The sequence below is a fragment of the Pseudonaja textilis genome, chromosome 9 (assembly GCF_049901715.1).
Source record: "Pseudonaja textilis isolate UNSWEBS1 chromosome 9, rPseTex1.2, whole genome shotgun sequence".
NCBI classification, from domain to species: Eukaryota; Metazoa; Chordata; class Lepidosauria; order Squamata; family Elapidae; genus Pseudonaja; species Pseudonaja textilis.
The window spans coordinates 10,314,227-10,336,418 of NC_141998.1; the positions used below are offsets into that span (position 1 = coordinate 10,314,227).

The window sequence follows — 22,192 nt, forward strand, 5'->3', positions numbered from 1 at the left end:
ATGAGAGACATGAGACCGAACAATGCAGAAGAGGTAAAGGCCACTATTGAAGCATCCTGGTCTTCCATAACACCTCAGCAGTGCCACAGGCTGATAGCTTCTATGCCATGCCGCATTGAGGCAGTAATTGCTGCAAAAGGGTACATCTGCATGCTTATACTTTTCAGAGGTCCAATATTGTTCTATGTACAATCCTTGTTTTATTGATTGCATGCAATATTCTAATTTTCTGAGATTGTGGATTTGGGGTTTTTATGAGCTGTAAGCCATAATCATCACAATTATGACAAATCACGGCTTGAACTAGCTTGCTTTGCATGTAATGAGTCTATCTCATATATTACTTTCACCTTTTAAGTTGCATTACTGAAATAAATGAACTTTGGCACAATATTCTAATTTTTCGAGTTTCACCTGTAGATGTGCAACCTAAATGCATTTTAGACTAATGTCTATGGAAGTTCTCATTCATCCAGATAATGGTTGTCCCAAAGGTGATTTTATTTTAAAGGCAACTGAATTGATTTGCTTCTCATCCAAGAAACTTTTTCGGTTCTAACCAACTGGTGGGGAATGGAAAGGATTTATATGCTCTGTATTCAGGCAGTTGGACCAGGTTCTAGAGTGTTTGCTATTGAAAAAGCCTGTCATTCTAAATCAGTGTTTCTCAACCCTGGCAACTTTAAGTTGTGTGGATTTCAATTCCCAGAATTCCCCAGCCAGCATGAATATCTTTGTAAGCATTCCTTCATACATTATAGGGAAAATTCTGAGAAAGTGACTTCATACCTGTGCAACCATGGGACACCTGAAGAAGCATCCTAGGATGGATGTGATAAGTTACCTGCCAGCCATCCTGATTCAACTGTATTCCTAATTCTCGCATGGATAATACAGGTCACATACCATCACATGCAAAGCTGGAGTTGGAGTCTCATTGAAGATCACTCATAATAAAAAGGTATGTAAGATGAAGAAGGAACAATGCTTTCTTTTGCTGTTTTTTTTTTTTTACCTAAGTGCATCCTCTTCCGGCCCTTGTGGTGGGGAAGCAGCATAGGTTCGAATTCCACATCAGGAACAATCATGGGCTCAATCCTGTATGCTACTGGATCAAACTACAAAACAAAGGGTTTGCAGATATTACAATCTGTCCATTTTCTATACGACCTTTAATCCCAAAGGAAGCATGCAAACCATTTTTTAAAAAAGAAAGCCACAATTAAGTAAACTATTACTTATTTTTAAGAAGTGGGAAACCTGCAGATCACACATGGCTTTGTGGATTCTTTTTACAGATTGATATCAAGTTCTGATGAATATTTTGTTTGTGAAATTCAGTGGCAATGAACCCTCATTTTAAGAGCAATTTTGTCTGTTTTAATTTGTTCTAAATTTATTTATTTTCCTTGACTTTGATTTCCCCCCCTCTCTTTCATTTAGAAAACTTAAAAGATTATTTTCAAGATGCTTCAACACATTTCCATTTTTTTCTGATCATCTCTCAGCAGTATTCATCTTCTCAGAGTTGATTTCATATTGTTATGAGAAGAAAACTTTCCATCGCACAATCTTGAAGGTAGTCCTCATTTAAGCAACCATAATTGGCAACTTTTCATTAAGCAAAGCAATTGCTAAGTGAAACCACAACTATGCTAATTATCATATTTCAATTTTATTTTGCTTTACCGACTGCAAAGGCTGTAAATGTGAGCATTGGTTACAAAGTTGCTTTTTATCACCATCGTAATTATGAACAGTCACTAAATGAGGACTACCTGTATTATCTTGACACCAGTTAATAACCATCCCTATCAAAAGAAGCTTAATTTTTTGTCTTCTACACTGATTTTTTTTAATGAAAATGGGAAAAATGAGGACATTGATTTAAATTGCAAATCTTTTTCTGTTTGGTTTATATAAACTACCATTTGGGTTTTTATACCTGCATATTATTACGGTGTCATTTTTGTTTTATATTGAGCTGCACTTTTCATTAAGCTACCCAGGGGACCTTCTGAGGCAACAGCAAGACTGTTGTCAATTAACAAATAAATCTTCAGAAATCAATAACTCCACCCATGACTGAAAAGTAGCAGAGGTAAACTTTCTTTTTCAGACTCCTATATCCTAATTCTAATGTCACTGGATGGTTAACCTAAGCACCAATAGAGGATGAGATTATCTCCAGAAAGGGCGCATTAAGCTTTGTCTAATTTAGAAGCTGCATAATTTACAGATTGGATTCAAGATTTTAATTGTTTCCAAATGTTACATACTTTTGAACAGGGTAGAATTTGGATGGATACATGTGTATAAGCAAAGTGCCACAGAACCTTGGTGTATCTACATTCTATCTCTCTGTTATGATTCTTAGTTTTCTTTTATCTTTTTTTTCTAAGGCTGGCAGATTTGTTAATTTCTCATCAGTTACGTGGATAACCAAAATCTCATTCCATATTATGCAGATATCTGCCATCCAGTGAACAATGGGAAGGACTGGAGCCAGTGTAAACTAGCCATATTTGAGTCCCATCAATTTCAATAGGACTTGAATCAAGTTAGCCATGATCCATTTGAACTGCAGTGCAGCCCACTGTAATTTTCTCTTTTTACTCCATGGACAAAGGAACAAGATAACTACTCACAGGATGAAAGATATTGAAGAAGCCTTTGCAGGTAGGCAGAGTGTAAGTTGGATCAATCCGATTCACGCCTCGTACAGTAAGAAACATACCAATGGGTGAGCCAAAGGCAAAAAAAATCTGTGGGTTGTAGATAAGCTGAGGGTAGTTTGCAGAGACCTGGTAGAATAGAAATAGAATTGACAGTTTGCAGGGAACAAGCAATTCCATTCTGTCTGTCTGTCTGCCCATACATCAATCCAAAATACTAGCATATGTCAATTCAATTAACACGCATCAAGAATTTGCTTCCTTTTTATATCGTTACTCATCTGTGGGACTCACTTACAAAAATTAAAAACATCCATAATATAAAATCCAAACAGAAACATGCTGCTAAAAAAAAAAAAAAGCAAACACCTTATCTTCCCTTCAAGACATATCTAAAAGCTTCAGAATTTTCAGATACTCCTCCAAGCTACACACAGTATTTTCTGAAACAGGAAAATATTTTGTAGCTTGTGCATTGGCATAATGAACTGTGGAATTCAGCAGCTCATAAAGGCTGGAGATAGTCAGCAAGCAAGGATGAAAGAATGTAAACAAAGATAGCAAAGAATAAAAAGGATAGGCATTTAGTGTGATACTTCTCCCCCCACCTTAAGGAAGGATCTGATATGAGATAATATAGTCTAGGCTCAGCAGGGGTCTGAAAAAAATACTTCACATAATCTATATAAATGTAATATTTTTGCCTGCATGACTTTATGAAAATGTTATAGATTTTTTTAATTATATTTTTTGATGTATTACAGATAGCCTTCGACTTAGGACCACAATTGGGACCAGAATTTCCATTGCTGAGCAACACAATTGTTATGTGAGTAGCACCAATTTCACGAATTTTTTTTTGCCATGGTCCTTAAGCAAATCAATGCTGTTGTTAAATGAATCACATAGCCATTTAGCAAATCCAGCTTTCCCCACTGACTTTGCTTGCTGGAAACCTGCTGGGAAGGTTGCAAATGATGATCACATGACCCTGGAATATTTCAACCATCATGAATACCTGCCGGTTGCTACGTGCCTGAATTTTGATCATGTGGCCGTGGGGATGCGGTGACAGCCGTAAGTGCAAGGGCCAGTCATAAATCACTTTTTTCAGTGCTGCTGTAACCTCAAACTGTCACTATACAAATGGTTATAAGCTGAGGACTAACTGGATTTAAATAAAATGTAAAGGAAAAAACACCACAAAACCATAAGGCTCTGCATCTCTATAGCATTCGGGAATTCACTAATTGCCCTTGTGCTATGTGATCTTGGTTGTCTGGCACCAGATTATATTATGTGTGAATTCAGCTATCATGGTTTATTGAACAGAGAATTATTATTCCAATCAGTATTTGCATGAAGTGTGATTACAGATCCTGTATGTTTTATAGCCTGGTCATTATCTTGGTTCAGCTAAACCTTCTGAACACCTCAGCGAAACTCTACCTTTATATCTATGATGCAGTTAATAGGAGGCTGTTGTCTATTAAAGTTACCTGCCCTGTTACAACACCCGGATGTCTGCAACTGGTTTCTGCACATGTGGGCATTGCAGATGTTTCCTGATTGGCATCTCCGCCTTCCTCAGCAGCTCCAGAGGTTAGTCTCAAAGTCTAAAAAGTAAATAATTTTAACTTTAAAAAAAATCTGCAGTTGCTTTCAAATTTCCTGCTACCTCAACAACAGGAGGATTCAATTATTTGTATTATATTATTGATTCTTCTGCCTAGAACATGTCAAAGGCTTCAGAAGTTTATATTGTCCCACAACCTCATTATTGAATGATCTAAGAAAAAACAAAAGGAATAAGCAAAAGGTTAAACTGATGTAAAAAAAAAGCATTATATCTAGAAAAGCAACTGGAAGGTGGTGTGATTCCAATGGGAAAATGCATCAGGAACGAAAAGGGCCTAAGCATGAATACAAGAAGCATGGAAAACCTTCAACACAAAGAGAACATTTTCAACTATGGGATTTGCTGGTGATGATGGCTGTCAATTAGGTAGCACTGAAAGGCACTTTAGAAAGTCTATGGAGGATCATATCCTTAACAGCAATGGCTGTGGAATACTAACCAATGGGGAGTTTTATTTCTTTAGCATATAATGGACATGACAGAAGAGAAGTGAGGTTATACATACAGTCCATGTAATTATATACCGCTACAGAGATATGGGAGTGGCCTGATAACTGCATATATACAGATAATCCTCAGCTTATGACCATAATGGAACCTGTCCATCAAGGTTGTAGGTCATGATAGTTGTAAAATTGGTCACCACATGATCAACTTGATTTTATGACTTTCTTTGCCCCAGTTGTTAAGTAAATCAATGGCTTGTTATGAGCCTCTTTTGCTGAAAACTGGAAGTTATTGCTGGTTTTGGGGAAAAATGTGTAAAATGGGGTCATATGATTGTGGAACACTGCAATTAGCCATGAATTAGCTGGTTGCCAAGTGCATGACATGCAGTCACATGATCACATGATCACAGGGGATGACGGGCAGAACTTCAGAACCAGATTATAAGTATCCCCAGGGAAGTCTATTGTAACTTCAAATGTCACTAAGTGAGCAAACATAAGTCGAGGACTACTGTAACTAATAGAAAACACAGATTTTTAATTCCAACGTAGAGACAAGAAAGCAAAAATAAGAGAATAGTGACAAAGTATTCTTTTCGACTTAGGTGATGAAATTAATACAACCTGTCCTATGTCCCAAAGCATAACCTTATTGCAATGTCCCCAAAAATGCACATTTCACTGGCTCAAAGGTTTACACAAGTCATACCTGATAGTTGCTTCTCTTCCTTAAATAGTGCAGGATCTTGATTCTGGGTCCCAAGGGGATCCCCATCTCTTTAAGCTCCTTGTCTGTGCACAAGGCCTGCACATAAGAATTCCACACTCAGAAACACAGTTCTACTATAAACAGAATACAGAAAGGTAGAAGGAATGGGGAGGGCTTAGGCTGTCCTTCTACATGGCAATTTCAAGAGGCAACTCAGCTTTGTAAAACCAACATACTAATCCCAAACAAAACAAAGGGAGTCAGCAAAGCCCAGAATCGGGAAACACTGCAGAAAAGGTGACACCTGAGTCACAGTCCATAAGCTTTTCCATAAGCAAGTCCTGTGACCTTCCGTAGTTCACTAAGTCCTGTTGTCCAAGAGGCAATGGCTTTGAAATGCCACACTACAAAAGAGTAAGAATGGGAAAAGCAAAGTGCTTCCCCAAAGATTCAACCACAGAATGGTTTTGTGTGTGTGTGTGTGTGTGTTAAATAATTCTGTCTTTAAATATAAGATTGGGACATTCTTGTATATGCAGTTGGAGTTCTAAAGTAAGACCGAAGTAATATGAATAAATAGGAAAGGTAGGATGTTATTCCTTCTGAACATCAATATGCTAGATGATGATCTCCAAGTAGATCCAAACAAAAATTCAATGGGAAAAATTGCTCATCCACATGAGCACCCTCTGTAATTATTGATCTAAATTTTATTGCTTTAAGAGACAATGCTGAAGACAGATATATAAAAGATATATAAAAGCTAGCAGCAACCATAGGGTTCTAGGCTTCTAGGTAACAGAAGCAACCCCAGTTTCATTTACCAATGCTCGATTGTCCATTTTTTCCTTCTCAAACACAGCATAATATTCAGAAAGATCAAGTTCTGCTAAGATGTCCTTCATAGATTTGTTGACTTCCTGATCCATTACCAGTCTTTGTAATCCCTGTGAAAAGTTAATTGAGAAGATTTTAAGGCTCCTGGTTTCCTTCAGTTTAGGATGTATGCAAATGTTATCACTGAAATAAATGATCAAATTGTGAAATTTTTCAAATGATTCTCCTAATACTGAATTGTAGAACCTATTTGGTGTAATGGTTAAGGCCTCAGACTAGAAACCAGGAGACTTCTGAATTCTAGTCCCCCACCCTTTTAGGTAGAAAACCAAGTGTGTGACCTTGAGCCAGTTGTAAAACACCTTGCCAAGAAAACCACAGGGACTTGTCCAGGCAGTCTCCAAGAATTGGATAGAATTGAACACAAACAAACAAATGGTTAAATGTAAGTGCAATCACGCTTGGAGTACAACTACAGAAATCAATGGAGCATGTCAACCTTTATGTCTATGGAGATTCTCAGTCATCCAGGTCAGGATTGTCCCAAAGGTGCTTTTTCAAGAGGTAACTGGACTTTCTGGTTTTTCTTTTGAAGATGTTTTGCTTCTCATTCAAGAAGCTTCTTCAATTCTGACTGGATGGTGGGGAATGGAAGAGCTTCTTGGATGAGAAGCGAAACATTTTCAAAGGAAAACCAGAAAATCCCAGTTGCCTCTTGAAAAAGCACCTTTGGGACAACCATGACCTGGATGACTGGGAATCTCCATAGACTATACTATGGTTCTTCTCCCAGGATTACCTGACAGTATTTCTAAAGATTAAAAAGTTATCTTGGCTAAATGAAAGTACACTATGAAAATATCAGTAAAATTGGGCTTATCGCAAATTGAATTATCTGAAACAACAGAATAAATGCTATTATTCAATGAATAATAGTATAGTCAAATGATTGATTAACAATTATATTAATGTATTTAGGAATATTTGATTGACAATACGAGAACATATACAATGTAATTGTAAGTGAAGACTATGAAGACTATGAAGTGGAAGCACAAAACAATTTGTAAACCAACCGACACACTGTATGTAGATATATGGAAGATGGCTTGATGTTTTTACGTTGTGTTTGTCTAAGTTTGTCTTAAAAACAATAAAACTTTATTAAAAAAAAAGAATAAATGCAATCATGTACCTCTTTTTTTTCTTGTTCATCAGGTGTCCATTTCTGATTTGTGAGAAGATCAAATAATATAAGAGACCCTAAGAAAAGAACTTCATGAGCAAGTATCAATGCTTGGAGAATATCACAAATAGGGGGTATCAGAACTTGCCAAAAGTTTTCAACCTTCTCAAATAAAATATAGATCCATAATTATTGTTAGAAGAATTATGGAGAAATTATTGATTTTACAATTTGGAAAGTGGAAGAAATTAGTTTTTTTTAAAAAATCTATAACCTAGGAATCTTATTCTCAAGGATTTTTTTTAACTTTGTATAAAAAAAGACAAATCCCCTTCAAAAGTTTATGTTCTAATTATTATTTTTTGCTATACAGAAATGTATTATCAGTATATCACCCACTACACATAAAAATGCAAGGAAAGGAACAAATCTCCCAGCCCTGCAAATGTTTAATCTTGGCAAAAAAAACTTCGTACATTACATTCTGAAAAGTCAACCCCAAGAGATGCTGCATCCCAGAAACACAAAGATCTACTTTCAATACAAGATTTTAAATGGATTTTAAGTGGAATAGGTAATAAGTGATCCAGTTTGTCCTGTTCTATATATATTTTAATAGCAGAGTTCATTCCCAGATTATTTATTGACTTATAAAATTTATAGGCTGCCCATCTTACATTTTACCATAAGGTAATCCAAATGAAATGATTTTACAAGTCCTTACACCAAATAAGGCCATTATTGATTAAACCAGCATTCTCCAACCTTTCCAGCTTTGTGGACCAGTGGAGGGGAGAAGGATTCTGTGCATGCAGCTGGCAAGCTCGCACATGCAGCTCCATTTGTGTGAACAAATGGAACATGTGTGCACAAGCTCGCCCGCTGCTCACACATGTTGTATGCTGTTTCTGCAGTCCATGGGCCATGGCACCAAGGTTGGGGACCCCTGGACTAGATTACCAAGATGTAGTCACCTGGGATTTTCAGCAACATTTTTCCTAGCCCTACCTAGAGAGGTCAGAGACTGAATTTGGGATCATCTGAATGCAAAACAAAGACTCTACTATGAATTGCTCAAGATCCTTAATACTTGATTAAAACAATGTATTTGGTTTTAATTCTTCTTTTTCCTGTGATCTGTATGTTTCAACTGTAAATTAATTCACGACAATCATGCATATATTGGGCTCTCTCTGGAAATTTTTTTCTATGTTGATCGAAGAATCCAAAACATTTCTAGTCCATTATATTGTAAATAACATACTGTATGCTGATAGGCTTTGCATCAAAGTAAGAAAAATAATTATACCTAAGCTATGGCCAGCTATGGAGACACCTCCTTTGAAATCAGGATTTCTCTCTAAAAAGAGCAGGTAGATCCGGTTCATTTCTGATGCAACTGTATCTACAATGGTTTGACAGTAGGTAGAACTGTTGTAGAAAAAAACATCCAGGATGGTATCATTGATAAAGTGACGTAAGCGGTTGATGCTTGGCAAGGTGATTCTCTCCAAATTTCTGTGAGTAAAGGAGAGAAGGACATTTAGAAAGAACAGTGATTTAAACAATTCCCAGTGACCATTGTCATTTTTCCTCTTAGTATTCCAACTTCTATATTCTGCCATTTCAGTTTTGGTAATTGTAAGGAGGCTTCACAACAAAAGCTGTATCAAAATAAAATTCACTTATAAAAATATTAAAGGACTCTTGTGATTGGTTTTATTAACCCATAAGCACAACTGAATTCAATGAACTTCCAAAACAACATGAGAATTGACTTGCAAATTAATTGTTTGTAATGCCTACATCTAACTACACAAAGAAAGGATAATTAGTTGCTTGGCTTGGCTTGGCTTGGGTCACAGATCACAGGTCTGGAAGAGTGAGGTAACATATCAACCTCTGGGACTAAGGAAATCAGATCTGTTTTATATACATTGTATAGATTCCCTAAAAGTCTAAAATGCAGAGACTCTATCTTTATTGCCAGCTCTTACCAGTTACAATTGTAGCATTTTATGAAATGAAAAATATATTTGATCTCAGGCTATCATCAACCCATACAGAAGCATTGCAAAATGTACTTACACATCTACTCCTGTATGTAAAGTACTGTGCCAGTTCACTGGAATAAATTCAACTCGACCAATCCGTTGTTGTTCCTGAGCTTTCTTGAAATGGGCTGAGAGCATGTTCAAGGAAACGCTGCGGAAGTCGTTGACTGGAAAAGAAGCAGCAGACACTATTTTTGAACCAAAGTAGCTATTACTGCACACTTCACAATGGGGAAGGAAAATTCAATTTCCTGGCAAGACTGGAATTAGACTCAAATGAGAAAACGGAACAGGAAGAATGGATCAATTCCTCTTTCTCAGCACTGTTTGCTGATTAGATTTTTATTCCACCTCGTTACAAGTAACTCAAGGCACAACAGCGAACAAAAAAGGTGTGTTGGGTTAAGACAGAGTGATTGGCCAAAGTAACCCAGCTAGCTTTCCTGCCTAAGGGGAGACTAGAAGTCAGTCTGGTTTCTATACCAGACTGTTCCAATTTATTTTTAGGGTGAACAAACACAATAGATGCAGAGACAAGCCTTTTCTACATTTCATCTACTGTAGTCCTAAAGTGTTTGTAAAAAATGTGTCTTCAAATCAATTTTGGCTCCTGGTTACCTCATAGAGATGCCTATGAAGTTTTCTTAGCAACATTTTTTGGGAAATGGTTTGCTCATCATCTCCCTTGGGCTGACAGATAAGAACTGGCCCCAAGTCCCTCAGCTGGATTTGTGCCTACGGCGGGACTAGACTTCAACAATTCCTATCTGGTTCCTGTAAACCACAACATCAAACTGGCTCTGTAAGCAGTTCATAACTCATATATTTATTAAAAAAAGAAGTTGTTAGTCCTAGCAGTAGCAGCAATTGCCTGATTCTTGTTCTTCTCTCCAGTTATGATTCTGGAAATTTAGCATTTCCACAGATACATTTTCTCAGAAGACTTGTAAGAAGTCCCCCTTAGAAGCCACACCATTGGCATGTTACTGTACAGGTAGCTTCTATAGCAAGGTTACTTCACTAATGTAGTTGCCCCTCCAAACCATACTTATTCAATCCATTTTATGCAATCTATGCAGTGGGACCATTTTGTGCAATAGGACAAGATGGTCTTGAAACTCATTAACCTTAGAATGCTAGATTCATTGTGAAAAAGGGAAATGTCCAAGCAACTGCTTCAACTGCTTCTTCATTTAAAATGTTAATAGCATTATGTAAACATTACCTTGGAGAACCTGTCACTGCAAAGGATGTCATTGCTCACGTCCCACCTCCTACAATACTAGTCAAGATTTATTGATGCTTATCTTAACACAATGTAATTTATATTTTCGCAAATTTTGAGTCATAAGCTTTCCTGGTTCACAGTCAACAAGAAACACAATCTTTATGTCATAGTAAAATGTGTTTTAAGGATGTTGTAAAATTAATTCTCAAATAATTCCCAACAAAAGAATCCCATGTAATTGAGAGCTCCCCAATATGAAGCAGCCATTATCATTTGGGCACATCTTTCTTTGGAATCTGGCTCATCTCCAGGTAATTGCAACAGTAGAAATAAATAAATGATTTCCCAACATCAAAATCTCTTACCAAGTTTATTATGATAACAATGCTAAACCTTTAATTGTTGAGGAATAAAACTAAAAAGCATTGGTATATATCAGTAGGCATGTACAGGTAGTCATCAACTTAATTTGGTGATTGTTCAAACAGAAAAAAATGGCTTAGGAAAAGCCTTTACACTTACGAGCATTGCAGCATCTCCATCGTCATGTGATCAAAATTCAGATGCTCGACAACTGGCATATATTTATGCCGGGGTAATGTGATCTTCACCTGCCTAGTTGGCTTCCAATGAGCAAAATCATTGGGGGGGGGGTAGATATGTTTAATGATTGTGAGATTCACTTAACTGCAGTGATTTGCTTAAAAACCATGCCCCAAAAATAGCAAAATTGAGTACAACTCCCTTAAAAACCATGTTGCTTAGCAACCAAAATCCTGATACAACCAAAATCCTGACTTAATCCTGATATTAAGTCGAGGGTCATCTGTATTAGTAACTCAGGTCTGCAAATAACTTAGCATCCACTTGTATAGGAGGACAAATTTAGTAAAACCTGGCTTTATATGGTTAAAGGTCATGGTAATAACATCTGTCCATGTAACACACACCAATTCCTTTTGGGGATGCAGAGCCAGCAACTTTTCTTCTTTGCACTTACCACATTGAACAATACTCCGGAATCGAATATCACAAGCTGGTCCAATTCCATGAACAACAAAAACTAAATGATCAATTTGCGTTGGTTCCCCTGAAACAAACAACCAAGAACCTACTCAGGGTGTTGTTTCCAAAAAGATACCAAATCTTATTATATCTGGAGTGTCTTAGTTTTTTGAAAATTAAAAATGCTGGAATTAGATGAAACATTCGATACTATTCAAGATTATTCCAGTTGATATTATTTTTACAGTGGAATGGAATGTGGATGAGGATGGAAAGGAATGGAACAGAATAGCTTAATTTGGCCAAGTGTGATTGCACACACAAGGAATTTGTCTCCAGTGCAGAAGCTCTCAAGGTATATGCAAAACAACAGAATAATCAATATAGCTGGAAGGGACCTTGGAAGTCTTCTAGTTCAAACCCTGCTCAAGCAAGAGTCCTTATATCATTTCAGACGAGTATCTGCCTGTCTTTTCCAAAAAACCTCCAGTGATGAAGCACCCACAACTTCTGGAGACAAGCTGTTCCACTGGCTAATTGTCCTCACTGTTAGGAAGTTTCTCCTTAATTCCAGATTGCTTCTCTCCTTGATTAGTCTCCATCCATTGTTGCTTGTCCTGTCCTGTGGTGCTTTGGAAAACAAATTGACCCGCTCTTCTTTGTGGCAGCCGCTCAAATACTAGAATGCTGCTATCATATCCCCCTAGTCCTTCTTTTCTCTAAACTAGGCAAACCCAAATCCTGCAATCATTCTTCATATGCTTTAGTCTCCAGGCCTTTAATCATCTTAGTTGCTCTTCTTTGCACCTGTTCCAAAATCTCAACATCTTTTTTGTAATGTGCTGACAAAAGCTGGATGCAATATTCCAGGTATAGTCTTTCTAAGGCTTTATAAAGCGGTACTAATATTTCATGTAATTTTGATTCTGTGCCTCTGTTTATACAACCAAGGATGTATTAGTTTGTTTGAACTGCTACTACACACTGCTGGCTCATGTTTAAGTGATTGTCCACTAGGACTCCAAGGTCCTTACCACTGCTACTGTTTTTGAGCCAGGTTTCACCTAATCTGTACTTGTACCTTTGGTTTTTCTTGCCCAGGTATAAAACCTTGTTTTTTTCCACATTAAATTTCATTTTTTTGGATAGGGCCCATTGTTCAAGTCTGTCAATATTTTGGATCCTGAACTTGCCTTCTGGGGTGTTGGCTATTCCTGCCAATTTAGTGTCATCTGCAAATCTGATGAGTTTCCCTTCTAATAATAACCATAATAATACCAAGAAGAGAAGGTAGTATAAAATGAGAAGGATAATAGTAAAACAGTCATACTACATGCATAAATATACTTTAAATAAAAACGTTTTAAGATTCTGCTACCGCTGTTCCTTTCCTCTGTTCTCTTTACTCTTAATAATCTTGCTCAGAATAATTTTCTAAAAATATGTAATGTAAATAATCCCTGAGCACTCGAGCAAAAGCATATTAAAAGAAGGAAAGAGTGTTCCAAACAAAGATGAAAATAATTATCCACCATGAGGGATTTCAACAGATATGTTGTCCACTCCTCTCTTCACAGTCCTTGGCCGGCCTTGTTCTGCAGGACTCACACCCCAGTCATCTGTAACTGTTACTGGTTGGTAATGCACCATTAACTTAAAGGGGAAAAAAAGAAAAACAAATCAGATCAATTAATCTTATAACAAAATGGAGACAAGCATTAATAAAGATCTCTGTAACTAAGCAAAGAAACTAAAGAAAATCCTAATGGCACACAGACACCAACCATGCAGCAGCTTTCAGCCTCCTGCTACTGATTATGTTGTGCTTTGATTTTTGTAACACTGCAGAGAGGCAATTGACAGTGTTCCAAGGGCAGGTTATGAAACAGCTACATTTATTCAAATATTTCTTAAATCCATTTAAAAACAGTAAACAGAACTTCTGCCTCCCAGTCATTTCCCAAAGCCTGGCAGAGCTAAAAATACAAATTTTTGTTGGTCTCCAACATGAGACCAAAGAACAATGGAAAGAAACCACTTGAGAGAGCTACAGCATTCCACAGACATTGAGTCACAATAAAAAAGCTCAAAGTTTAATAGAAACCAACTCTTTGAAAGAAAGCAACCTCAGCTGACCTGAGGATCCTTAGAAGAAAAAGAATCCTCTTTGCTCTTGTCCTACTAGGTTAGTAGTAGTATAACTTATAGTAGGCAACTTATAGCAATCCAGACATTGCTGAACTACACTTCCTAGCATCTGTCCCAATTGGCCATGTCCCTGGGGATGGGAGGAACTATAGCTGTCAGGCGTACAAGTAGTCTTCAACTTACGACCACAATTGAGCTCAAAATTTCTGTTGCTAAGTGAGACAGTTGTTAAGTGAACTTTGCCCCATAATATGACTTTTCTTGTCACGCTTGGTAAGTTAATTGTTGCAGTTGATAAGTTAGTAACATGGTTGTTAAATGACTCTGGATTCCCACACTGACTTTGCTTGTCAGAGGGTCACAAAAGGGCATGACCCCAGGAAATAGCAACCATCATAAATATGTGTTAGTTGCCAAGTGTCTGAATTTTGATCACATAGGATTGGAATCCTGCAATGGTCATAAGTGTGAAAAATCATCATACAGCAGCACTTTTTCCAGTGCTGCTGTAACTTTGAACAGTCACTAAATGAACTGTTGTAAGTTGAGGAATACCTATATAGCTCAGACAGCTCATTTGAGTACCATAGGTTGCCAACTCTTTTCCTAGAATCTTGCAAGACAGTTTAATTACTAAGTTCACTTTTAAAAATGGAGTATATTTATCCTCTTCTAACATGCCCCATATAATTTCTCTCCCTTCTCAATATCCTTAGTACAAAATAAGGAAAATATAAGAAAATATATACTGTACATATGCTGAGCAAGATATTATCTCACTCCAATTTATCAAACATTTTAATTTAATTAGTTTTAATTTATTTTTTTAATTTAGTTTTAATTTAATGTAGAATGTACAAGAGTCATGCAAGACCTCATTCAGGAGCTCAAGGATGTATACATAAAACACTTTCCTTCTACTTTTCTTACAATACCTCTATAAACTGCCAGATGTAATTCTAACATGCTTTTCTAAGCTTGTTATCTGCAATTGGAAAGCTTATGACCTTGGGCAACATCACAGACCATTAAGAGATGTTTCCTAACGAAAATAAAGTATATCTTGGCCTACACACAGGAAAATTCTTCCCTTCCACCCCAGCTATTCCTTGGGCACACAAAAGCTTGTGTTGTATTATGGAAACTTTCAGAAGTTTCCTTAATACAATTCAAATTATTAAGAACAGCAACATGTTTCTTGGGAAGAGAAAACCATCAACTTTACCATACCTTTGGGTTATGTAATATGATTACTTCTCTGTTTGGAGATTCCAATTTCTTCTTCCATTCATCTAAGGTCACACAAATCATATAAGTGTCCTTCAAAGGAAACCAGAATAGAATATTGTGAGAGTTAACATGTTTTTTACTTTTACAATATAAAAATCTAACTCTGTGTAAATTTTACTCAGAGTTGACTACTCTAAATAATTACATAAAGCCAAAAGTGCTGCAAATGACTGTCAATATCATCCTCTCTACATTCACAGGTCAAACAGAAGATGTACACAGAGACAATGGAATGGAATGGAGAGAGGAGAGGAAAGGGAAAGGGAAGGAAAATAGGCCTTGTTTTCCATGCAGTGTTCTCTAATAAGGTTTCATGTTTGTTCAACAAGACTACAGCTATAGTTTAAAAAAAACAAGAAATCAAATTGCTTGCATGTTAGACATAACGAGATTTTCTTCTTCACTAATCATGATAATTGTCTGTAGAGAAGTTATTACTTATTTTTTTGTTTGTATGGATTACTATTTCAAATGGTTTGATTCCACTTTCATTACTTTGGAAGCAATTTATATTTTGATTCACAAAATATAAGACTTAAGGTTTTAGTTCAGCTTCATATCATTAGATATCAGAATCCACGAGTTAGATTTGCATGCTTTCAATTTCCAACTGGAACATACTACAAAATGTACTGCCTACTATCAAACAAATGTTTCTGTTCAAACTCAGCTGATGGAGGTAATAAAAGCATTTCTGAAACTATGATGCTTATCCAGAATATCAACTAATTAGTATCTAGGAATAATATATACTGTAACTAGATGAAGGTTAACAGAGAAAAATGTGTATCTCTTACTGTTACCCTCAGTTCTCAAATTCATCACAATGAATTTGTCCTAAAATGTCATCTCCCACTCAAAGGATTTGGGTAGACTTGTCCTAGCTTCCAAACAAAAATCCAGAATGAAGAGGTATTTTGTAAGGTAAAAGGGACTCAAAGAATACAATGCAGCAAGAAATTGGAATATGAGCTATCCTGAGGTAGATAGATATATCAAGTAAGCCACACGTTATTCCTTGCAGTGTAGTGGTCACCATATGTTAGGTTCTAAAAAGCAAAGCAGAAGGGCAAGGTATCTTGCAAAGTCAAGACTGTTTTTTTTTAATTGGCATTTGCAGACAATACCAAATTAACTTGGTCATGAAACAAAGAGAAGGAAAACTACCAGTAACTAAGAGGATCCAACTGCTCCAATGTGATGGAGGGGACTGCTGAAGAGGCAGCTCTCATACAATCCAAATATTTCAATTTAAAAGGCCTTCCCAGTCCCCTTTGGATCGGAAAGAGCTGAATGACCAAGGACTAAATTAGATTCAAAACAGCTGATTCATGAATGTGGTCTCCAAAACCCTAAAGTTAGTAAAATATTTTAGAATTTAAAAGAGCAGTCCTTGGAGGGATCCCGATTTGGTTCAGGGCAGCGGTTTTGTTAATTTAGTGGTGCCCGGTTATTTACCCACTAGAGAGCCATGGTGGTGTATTGGTTAAAATGAGGTATTGCAGGCTGATTGCTCACTGCGAGGAGACTGGCTCCTGACTGGCTCAAAGTTGACTCAGCCTTCCATCCTTCTGAGGTTGGTAAAACGACCCAGATTGTTGGGGGCAATCTGCTGACTCTGTAAACTGGTTAGCGGGCTGTAAAGCACTATGAAGTGGTATATAAGTCTAAGTCATATTGCTATTGCTACCGCACTTAACAAAATAAATAGAGGTAACAGCTCTTACCACATGTTCTGTGGAAGAAATATTTTCTTTCCAGGGAAGTGGGAACATGTGGCAGGATGAAAAAGTATCACAGAAAGAACTAGTCCACACAGCACTATAAGTCTAATGGAAGTTTCTTGACTGATATTTATATTTCCAAATTATATAAGAGATCCTGGTCACAATGTCCCCCACAACCAGCTCCTGGAAAGTGTGAAGGGCATTCCCAAGGAAATCAGAAAGATTTGCCAGAAATAAAAGTGATGCAATCAAGAATATGACTCATGTTCTTAATCAACATTACCTCTAACTGTTCACTGAAGTTTTCAGGATATGGAATGTATCTGTTGTCTTTATCGCCCTTATAAAACCAAGTACAGCGTCTTACTTCCGATTCAGCTTCTTCCCAGTAAACAGCATAGCGCACCCTCTTCTTTAAGTGGACATCATACCGTCCCCCTTCGGTCGGCACAATTAGCTCCTTGCAATGTTTGCCTACAGAACAAAGGGTAACCATGATAGTAGCTGCGTACTATTAATAGGGCTTTGTTAAAAGGAAAAGGCCAAAACTGAATACAAAGATGTAGGCGTGTGTGGAGGATCTCTAAGTCAAAATTCATACAGTTGACAACCATATTATTATTATTTTTAGAAGACACATTATCTAGATGGGAAAATGTCCAGGAAAATACACTGGATCATATTTACAAAAAATACATCAGAAGGCAAGTGGCAGATGTCTTGTCCCTCCGTTGTGTCCTATAGTTGTATTTGTCCATTCATTTTATCTTTTCCTGATACCCTGGAAACCTTAATTTTATATATAATGTACTGTAGATTTCCAGTTTAAATGATGGCTGATCTAGCCTGAGAATGTCTGTATCTCATAACTGTGGTTTATTTATTTTCATGCATTTGTGATATAGGGAAGACACGGACTCTGCACAGGGTAGAGAAGATACAGTTACCAGTTATCGATGAACTTTAGTTGCCATCACTCATTATCACTGGCTACACTGGGTAAAGCTGAAGTGCAACCAGATCCACTTGTAAAAGGTCCCAATCAACATTTCATGGTGTCAAGAATCTCTCCAGACTACTTGGCTTCCCCAGGAACAACCACATAAAGATTCATGGAATTTGGGAAGGGTCAGGCTTATGCTTTTTGTGGCTGCACAATGAATCAAGATAGTACCCTATTTGACGCCCCCCCTCCTTTCTGCCTAGACAAGAGTTTCTCAACAGAAAAGAATTACAATCCAACAAGATGTAGAGAGTACTAAGCTTTTGCTTTAGTTATTTTCTCCCAACATAATGGAACTGAGAATTAAATCACATCACCCAGCAACTATTAAAATGCAGAATTAACTGCATAATTTTGGGGGGATATCACGTTTCTACTTACTAGACTGATAAGCTGTTTCCAACTTCTCTGAATCTTGTTCACTGAAGGGAATCCATTTCTCTCTGGAATCTACCGTCCTGCAGTAAAACCAGTGAGGAGAAACAGGTTCATATTTATTGGCTGCTTCTGCTTCTACAGCTTCGTAGTAAGTGGATGAATTTGAATTAGCAGATGGAGAGGCCTCTGTTGATTGTTGCTCTGTTGTGGACATTATATTGCCTGGTACAAACATGAAAATGAAGCAAACAAGCCAAAAAAAAATCATGTTAAAAACTTAATTCATATTTTTCTCAGTAAAAGCTTATTATTTTTTGTGAAAAGATCAATAGTGTTTTTTTGTCAGAATTGAGAAAGAAATAATACTAAAAAGTTGCAAATGAACCAACAACAACTGCAGATGACTCACTTTTAAAAAAAGCCCCTGGAACCATCTACAAATATATAGATATGGACAACCTCAACAACCTTATTACCAAGCAAGGCTGGAACGAGCAAACATATGTAATTTTAGCTCAACTAGTTGCACCCGTGTCTAATTCACATATCTTTGTTGAAACTAAGCTAATAATACAATCCTACACAAAAAAAAGTTGCTCCTGAGTTCACTAGATTGTACTTTCAAATATGCACAAGATCAGCACGTAAATTGTGTTTTATAAAAACACGGAATAATACTTTATCCTTAGCAACAATCCAAAATGACTTTAATACTCAACTCTGCATTTCACATACATGTGGACTATACATCTTAATATATTTTCCTCAACAAGGAACATTTTAACATTTAACAACTAAGGGCTCCACAATTACCCCCGTGCCCACAAAAAAAATTAAAGATGAACAAAGAACATCTACTGATTGAATTTAATTTTGGCAGCATCCAGTTTATTTGGAGTCAAGCAACACTGATCTCATTAAACAATGCTTCATGTGCCAAAAAATGTGTCTTTAATAATTTGTCTGCTCTTTTTCTGAAAATTAACAATTGGTGTTAATTTTGTTTTCTATTCAATTTTTTGCCTGCTTCTCCTGAAGTAACAAAATTAAAAGATACCACATGATTCAGAGTTTAGAAACTTATAACTTCATTTGTAACAAAAAACAATCTATATATAACTCAAACTTTAAGAGTTCAAAGTTTACATAACAAACAACTTTGGGAAGCAACTCAACTACAAATCATATACTTTATAAAGTAACAAAATAGCTAACTCTGTAAAGCTGTTAAAAATTCAGGAGTGGACAGATTTCATTTTTTCCCTTCCAAAAATATGTTTTCTTTTTTAAAGGGGAGGAGACAGTACTCATTGCATCTCATTTCTGGAAATGTTACATTTCTAACTGTGCACTGTCTCACTAATTCAATTTTTATTTTTTGTCACTACAGATTATGCTTAAATTAAATGATTGTTATTTCTGCAGGGTCCTTCAGATTTTTTGAACTATTTCTCCCATATCATTTTTCTATAGTGATATTTACAGTGAGACCTTCAGTATTAATATGGTACCCAAATATCTGCGATACTCCAGATCTTTATGAAAAATCAGGGTGTGATTTACACACACTATGCTAACTGATCATACAATTGACAAATTTATAGTTTGCAACATAAGTGAAACACCAATTTCCTGGTCCCATTGAAGGGTAGGCTTTCGCTGGCAATAGCCCAATGATAAATGTGGATAAATATGGAAAATGTGGACATTTACAAATTCTTGCTCCCAGCTTCATCAAAGACATTGTGCTCAGCAGTGGCAGCACACAATGTGATGGATTCAGCCTGGAGAAGGAGCTGAAAGAAACATCCTTCTGTCACATTGGCATGTGCCCACTCCCAGCCATTGTTGATGGCACCAAAGCCCCATTCAAGGTCTCCTTGCAACCCTGGCAACCATCCAACCGTATTTGCTAAATACGGTTTCCACTTTTTCTCCTGCATCTGATCCATCAGCTTCTGAGGAGCTTCTCCAGAGGTCACGCCTACAGCCAAGCCTTTGCCTAGTGGATGACCCATGACTTTTCAGTAAAGAAATGAAGCAGTTGGGCGGGCAGCCGGAGCCTCTTCTCTCCAGGGGTCTCCCTGCCCCCATCCCCATTTATTTCCTCCCATTCTAGATAGCCAGCCTTGGAAATCCAAACCTGGGCAGATTTGGAAAAGACCTGGGTTCTGGTCGTCTGCCCACAGCCCACCTCTCAGGAGCCATGAAAGGGGGTGGGGTCCACAGGTGGGAGCCCCTGAGCTCCGCCCACCCCCCAAAGGCAAGAGTTAAATGTGGTGCCAGTTACAACGCTCCTTTGTGCCTGGGCAACGTTGACAGGCATTCAATAAAGAAAGGAGGGAACCACAAGGAAAACCAAAAGGAATCCCAGGGAAGAGCTTGATGGTTTTGTACAACACGTACACACACACAGATCGTTTCCTCAGCATTTTGCCCCTGACAAGCATCTCCGGGGACCTCCATCCAAGGTCGCTACCCCACATGACCAGCCCCTTCCTTCCTCGGCCAGGCGGAGGAGAGCCGCATCCCTTCCCCACACGCACCCCATTAAACGTCTGAAAACGCCAACCCAGAGAAGGTATAATTTATCCCTCTTCTACCGCCCATCCCCCAGTCTTTCTCTCTCTCTCTCTCTCTCTCTCCCTCTCTCTCTCCGGCGCCAGAGTAGCCACCCGGCCCCGGCTAAAAGTGCCTCACCCGGGTCGCGAGAGCCCGAGAAGCAGGCTCCTCCTCACCGCCACGGCCGCCGCGGCTACTGACAGACGCGGCGGCCGTTGAAGGTGGGCGGGCGAACGCCGAGCGATGGCCCCGCCCAGGAGGCGGGGCCTAAAAGAAGGGACAGGGCCTCTGGTCAGTTTCCCCGCCATGCGGATTTGTGCTGGGCGATGCCAGCGGGGCTCCGAAGCTCCGCCCCTTGGAGGCTTCAGGGCACCTTCCCCTGGCGAGGGCAGAACAGGGTGGGGAAGAAGGAAGGGCGGGGTAGGGTCGACACGTTTCTTCGGGTAGTCTTCAGAACCCAGCGCTTTGCGGGGCCAGAGCCAATCCTAGGGTTCCATCCAGGTTGTACGCTCCACTTTCACCCCCTTCCAGGCAGAGCATGAAAGTAGAGTCCCTCTTTATTAACTCAGCTTTCCTTCTGTCCCAAAGGTGCTTTTTCAAAAGGCAGGTGGACTTGGGGCTTCCTTGGAGAGTTTGGCTTTTTCATCCAAGAAGCTTCCTCAGTTCTGAAGTCAGAATTGAAGAAACTTGTTGGAGGAGAAGTGAAAAGTTTTTTAAAAATACCAAAAAACAAAGTCCAGTTGCCTTTTGAAAAAAGCATCTTTGGGACTATCATGACATGGATGATTGAAGAATCTCCATAGACATTCACCTTTCCTTTGTACATTTTTTCTTAAATGTCAAAACAGAATAACTGTTGGAAGGGGCCTTGGAAGTCTTCTAGTCCAAGCCCCTGCTCAGCCAGGAAGCCCTATACCATTTCAAACAAATGGTTGTCTAATTCTTAAAAATCTCCAGTATTGGAGCTTTAACAACTTCTGGAGGCAAGCTGTTCCACTGATTGTTGTCAGGAAATGTCTCCTTAGTTCTAGGTTGATGCTGGTACAGGTAATCCTCTGTAATGTCAGGGAAGTCTGTAATAAGAGTGGTTTATAAAGGGAGTGGAAGAGAACAGAAATAAGAGTTTCACTGACAGGGATTAAAATGAGTTCTAGAGAAAGCCAGGGACCACTCCTGAGAAAATTGCCAAGACCCAGCACCATGGTTCTACAGTTCATAGCATGGGAAACTCCCTGAAGTTTAGCTGGAAGAGTAAAGATTCTAAGAATAAGCCTGTCTGTTGAAGAAACAGTTGTATTCAGA

General features: G+C 38.0%; 1 protein-coding gene across 2 annotated transcripts in view; it reads right to left on the reverse strand.

Annotated features, from left to right (window-relative positions):
- The window catches only part of DDHD2 (DDHD domain containing 2), a 27,718-nt gene extending 6,566 nt beyond the window's left edge, over nucleotides 1–21,152 (reverse strand). Inside the window, exons 1-14 of one of the 2 annotated variants that reach the window (XM_026717234.2) lie at nucleotides 21,029–21,152; nucleotides 18,332–18,550; nucleotides 17,231–17,421; nucleotides 15,161–15,250; nucleotides 13,315–13,435; nucleotides 11,778–11,867; nucleotides 9,584–9,716; nucleotides 8,805–9,013; nucleotides 7,505–7,572; nucleotides 6,297–6,419; nucleotides 5,473–5,568; nucleotides 4,175–4,291; nucleotides 2,649–2,804; nucleotides 1,016–1,118 (exon numbers count right to left, since the gene is read on the reverse strand). In XM_026717234.2, coding sequence (XP_026573019.2) covers nucleotides 1,016–1,118; nucleotides 2,649–2,804; nucleotides 4,175–4,291; nucleotides 5,473–5,568; nucleotides 6,297–6,419; nucleotides 7,505–7,572; nucleotides 8,805–9,013; nucleotides 9,584–9,716; nucleotides 11,778–11,867; nucleotides 13,315–13,435; nucleotides 15,161–15,250; nucleotides 17,231–17,421; nucleotides 18,332–18,542 — 1,708 coding nt within the window. In that variant the 5' untranslated portion in view covers nucleotides 18,543–18,550; nucleotides 21,029–21,152. The remainder of the gene's footprint in view (nucleotides 1–1,015; nucleotides 1,119–2,648; nucleotides 2,805–4,174; nucleotides 4,292–5,472; nucleotides 5,569–6,296; nucleotides 6,420–7,504; nucleotides 7,573–8,804; nucleotides 9,014–9,583; nucleotides 9,717–11,777; nucleotides 11,868–13,314; nucleotides 13,436–15,160; nucleotides 15,251–17,230; nucleotides 17,422–18,331; nucleotides 18,551–21,028) is intronic. The other variant, XM_087938888.1, reaches the window with a different exon arrangement.
- Between the last annotated feature and the right edge of the window lie 1,040 nt (nucleotides 21,153–22,192).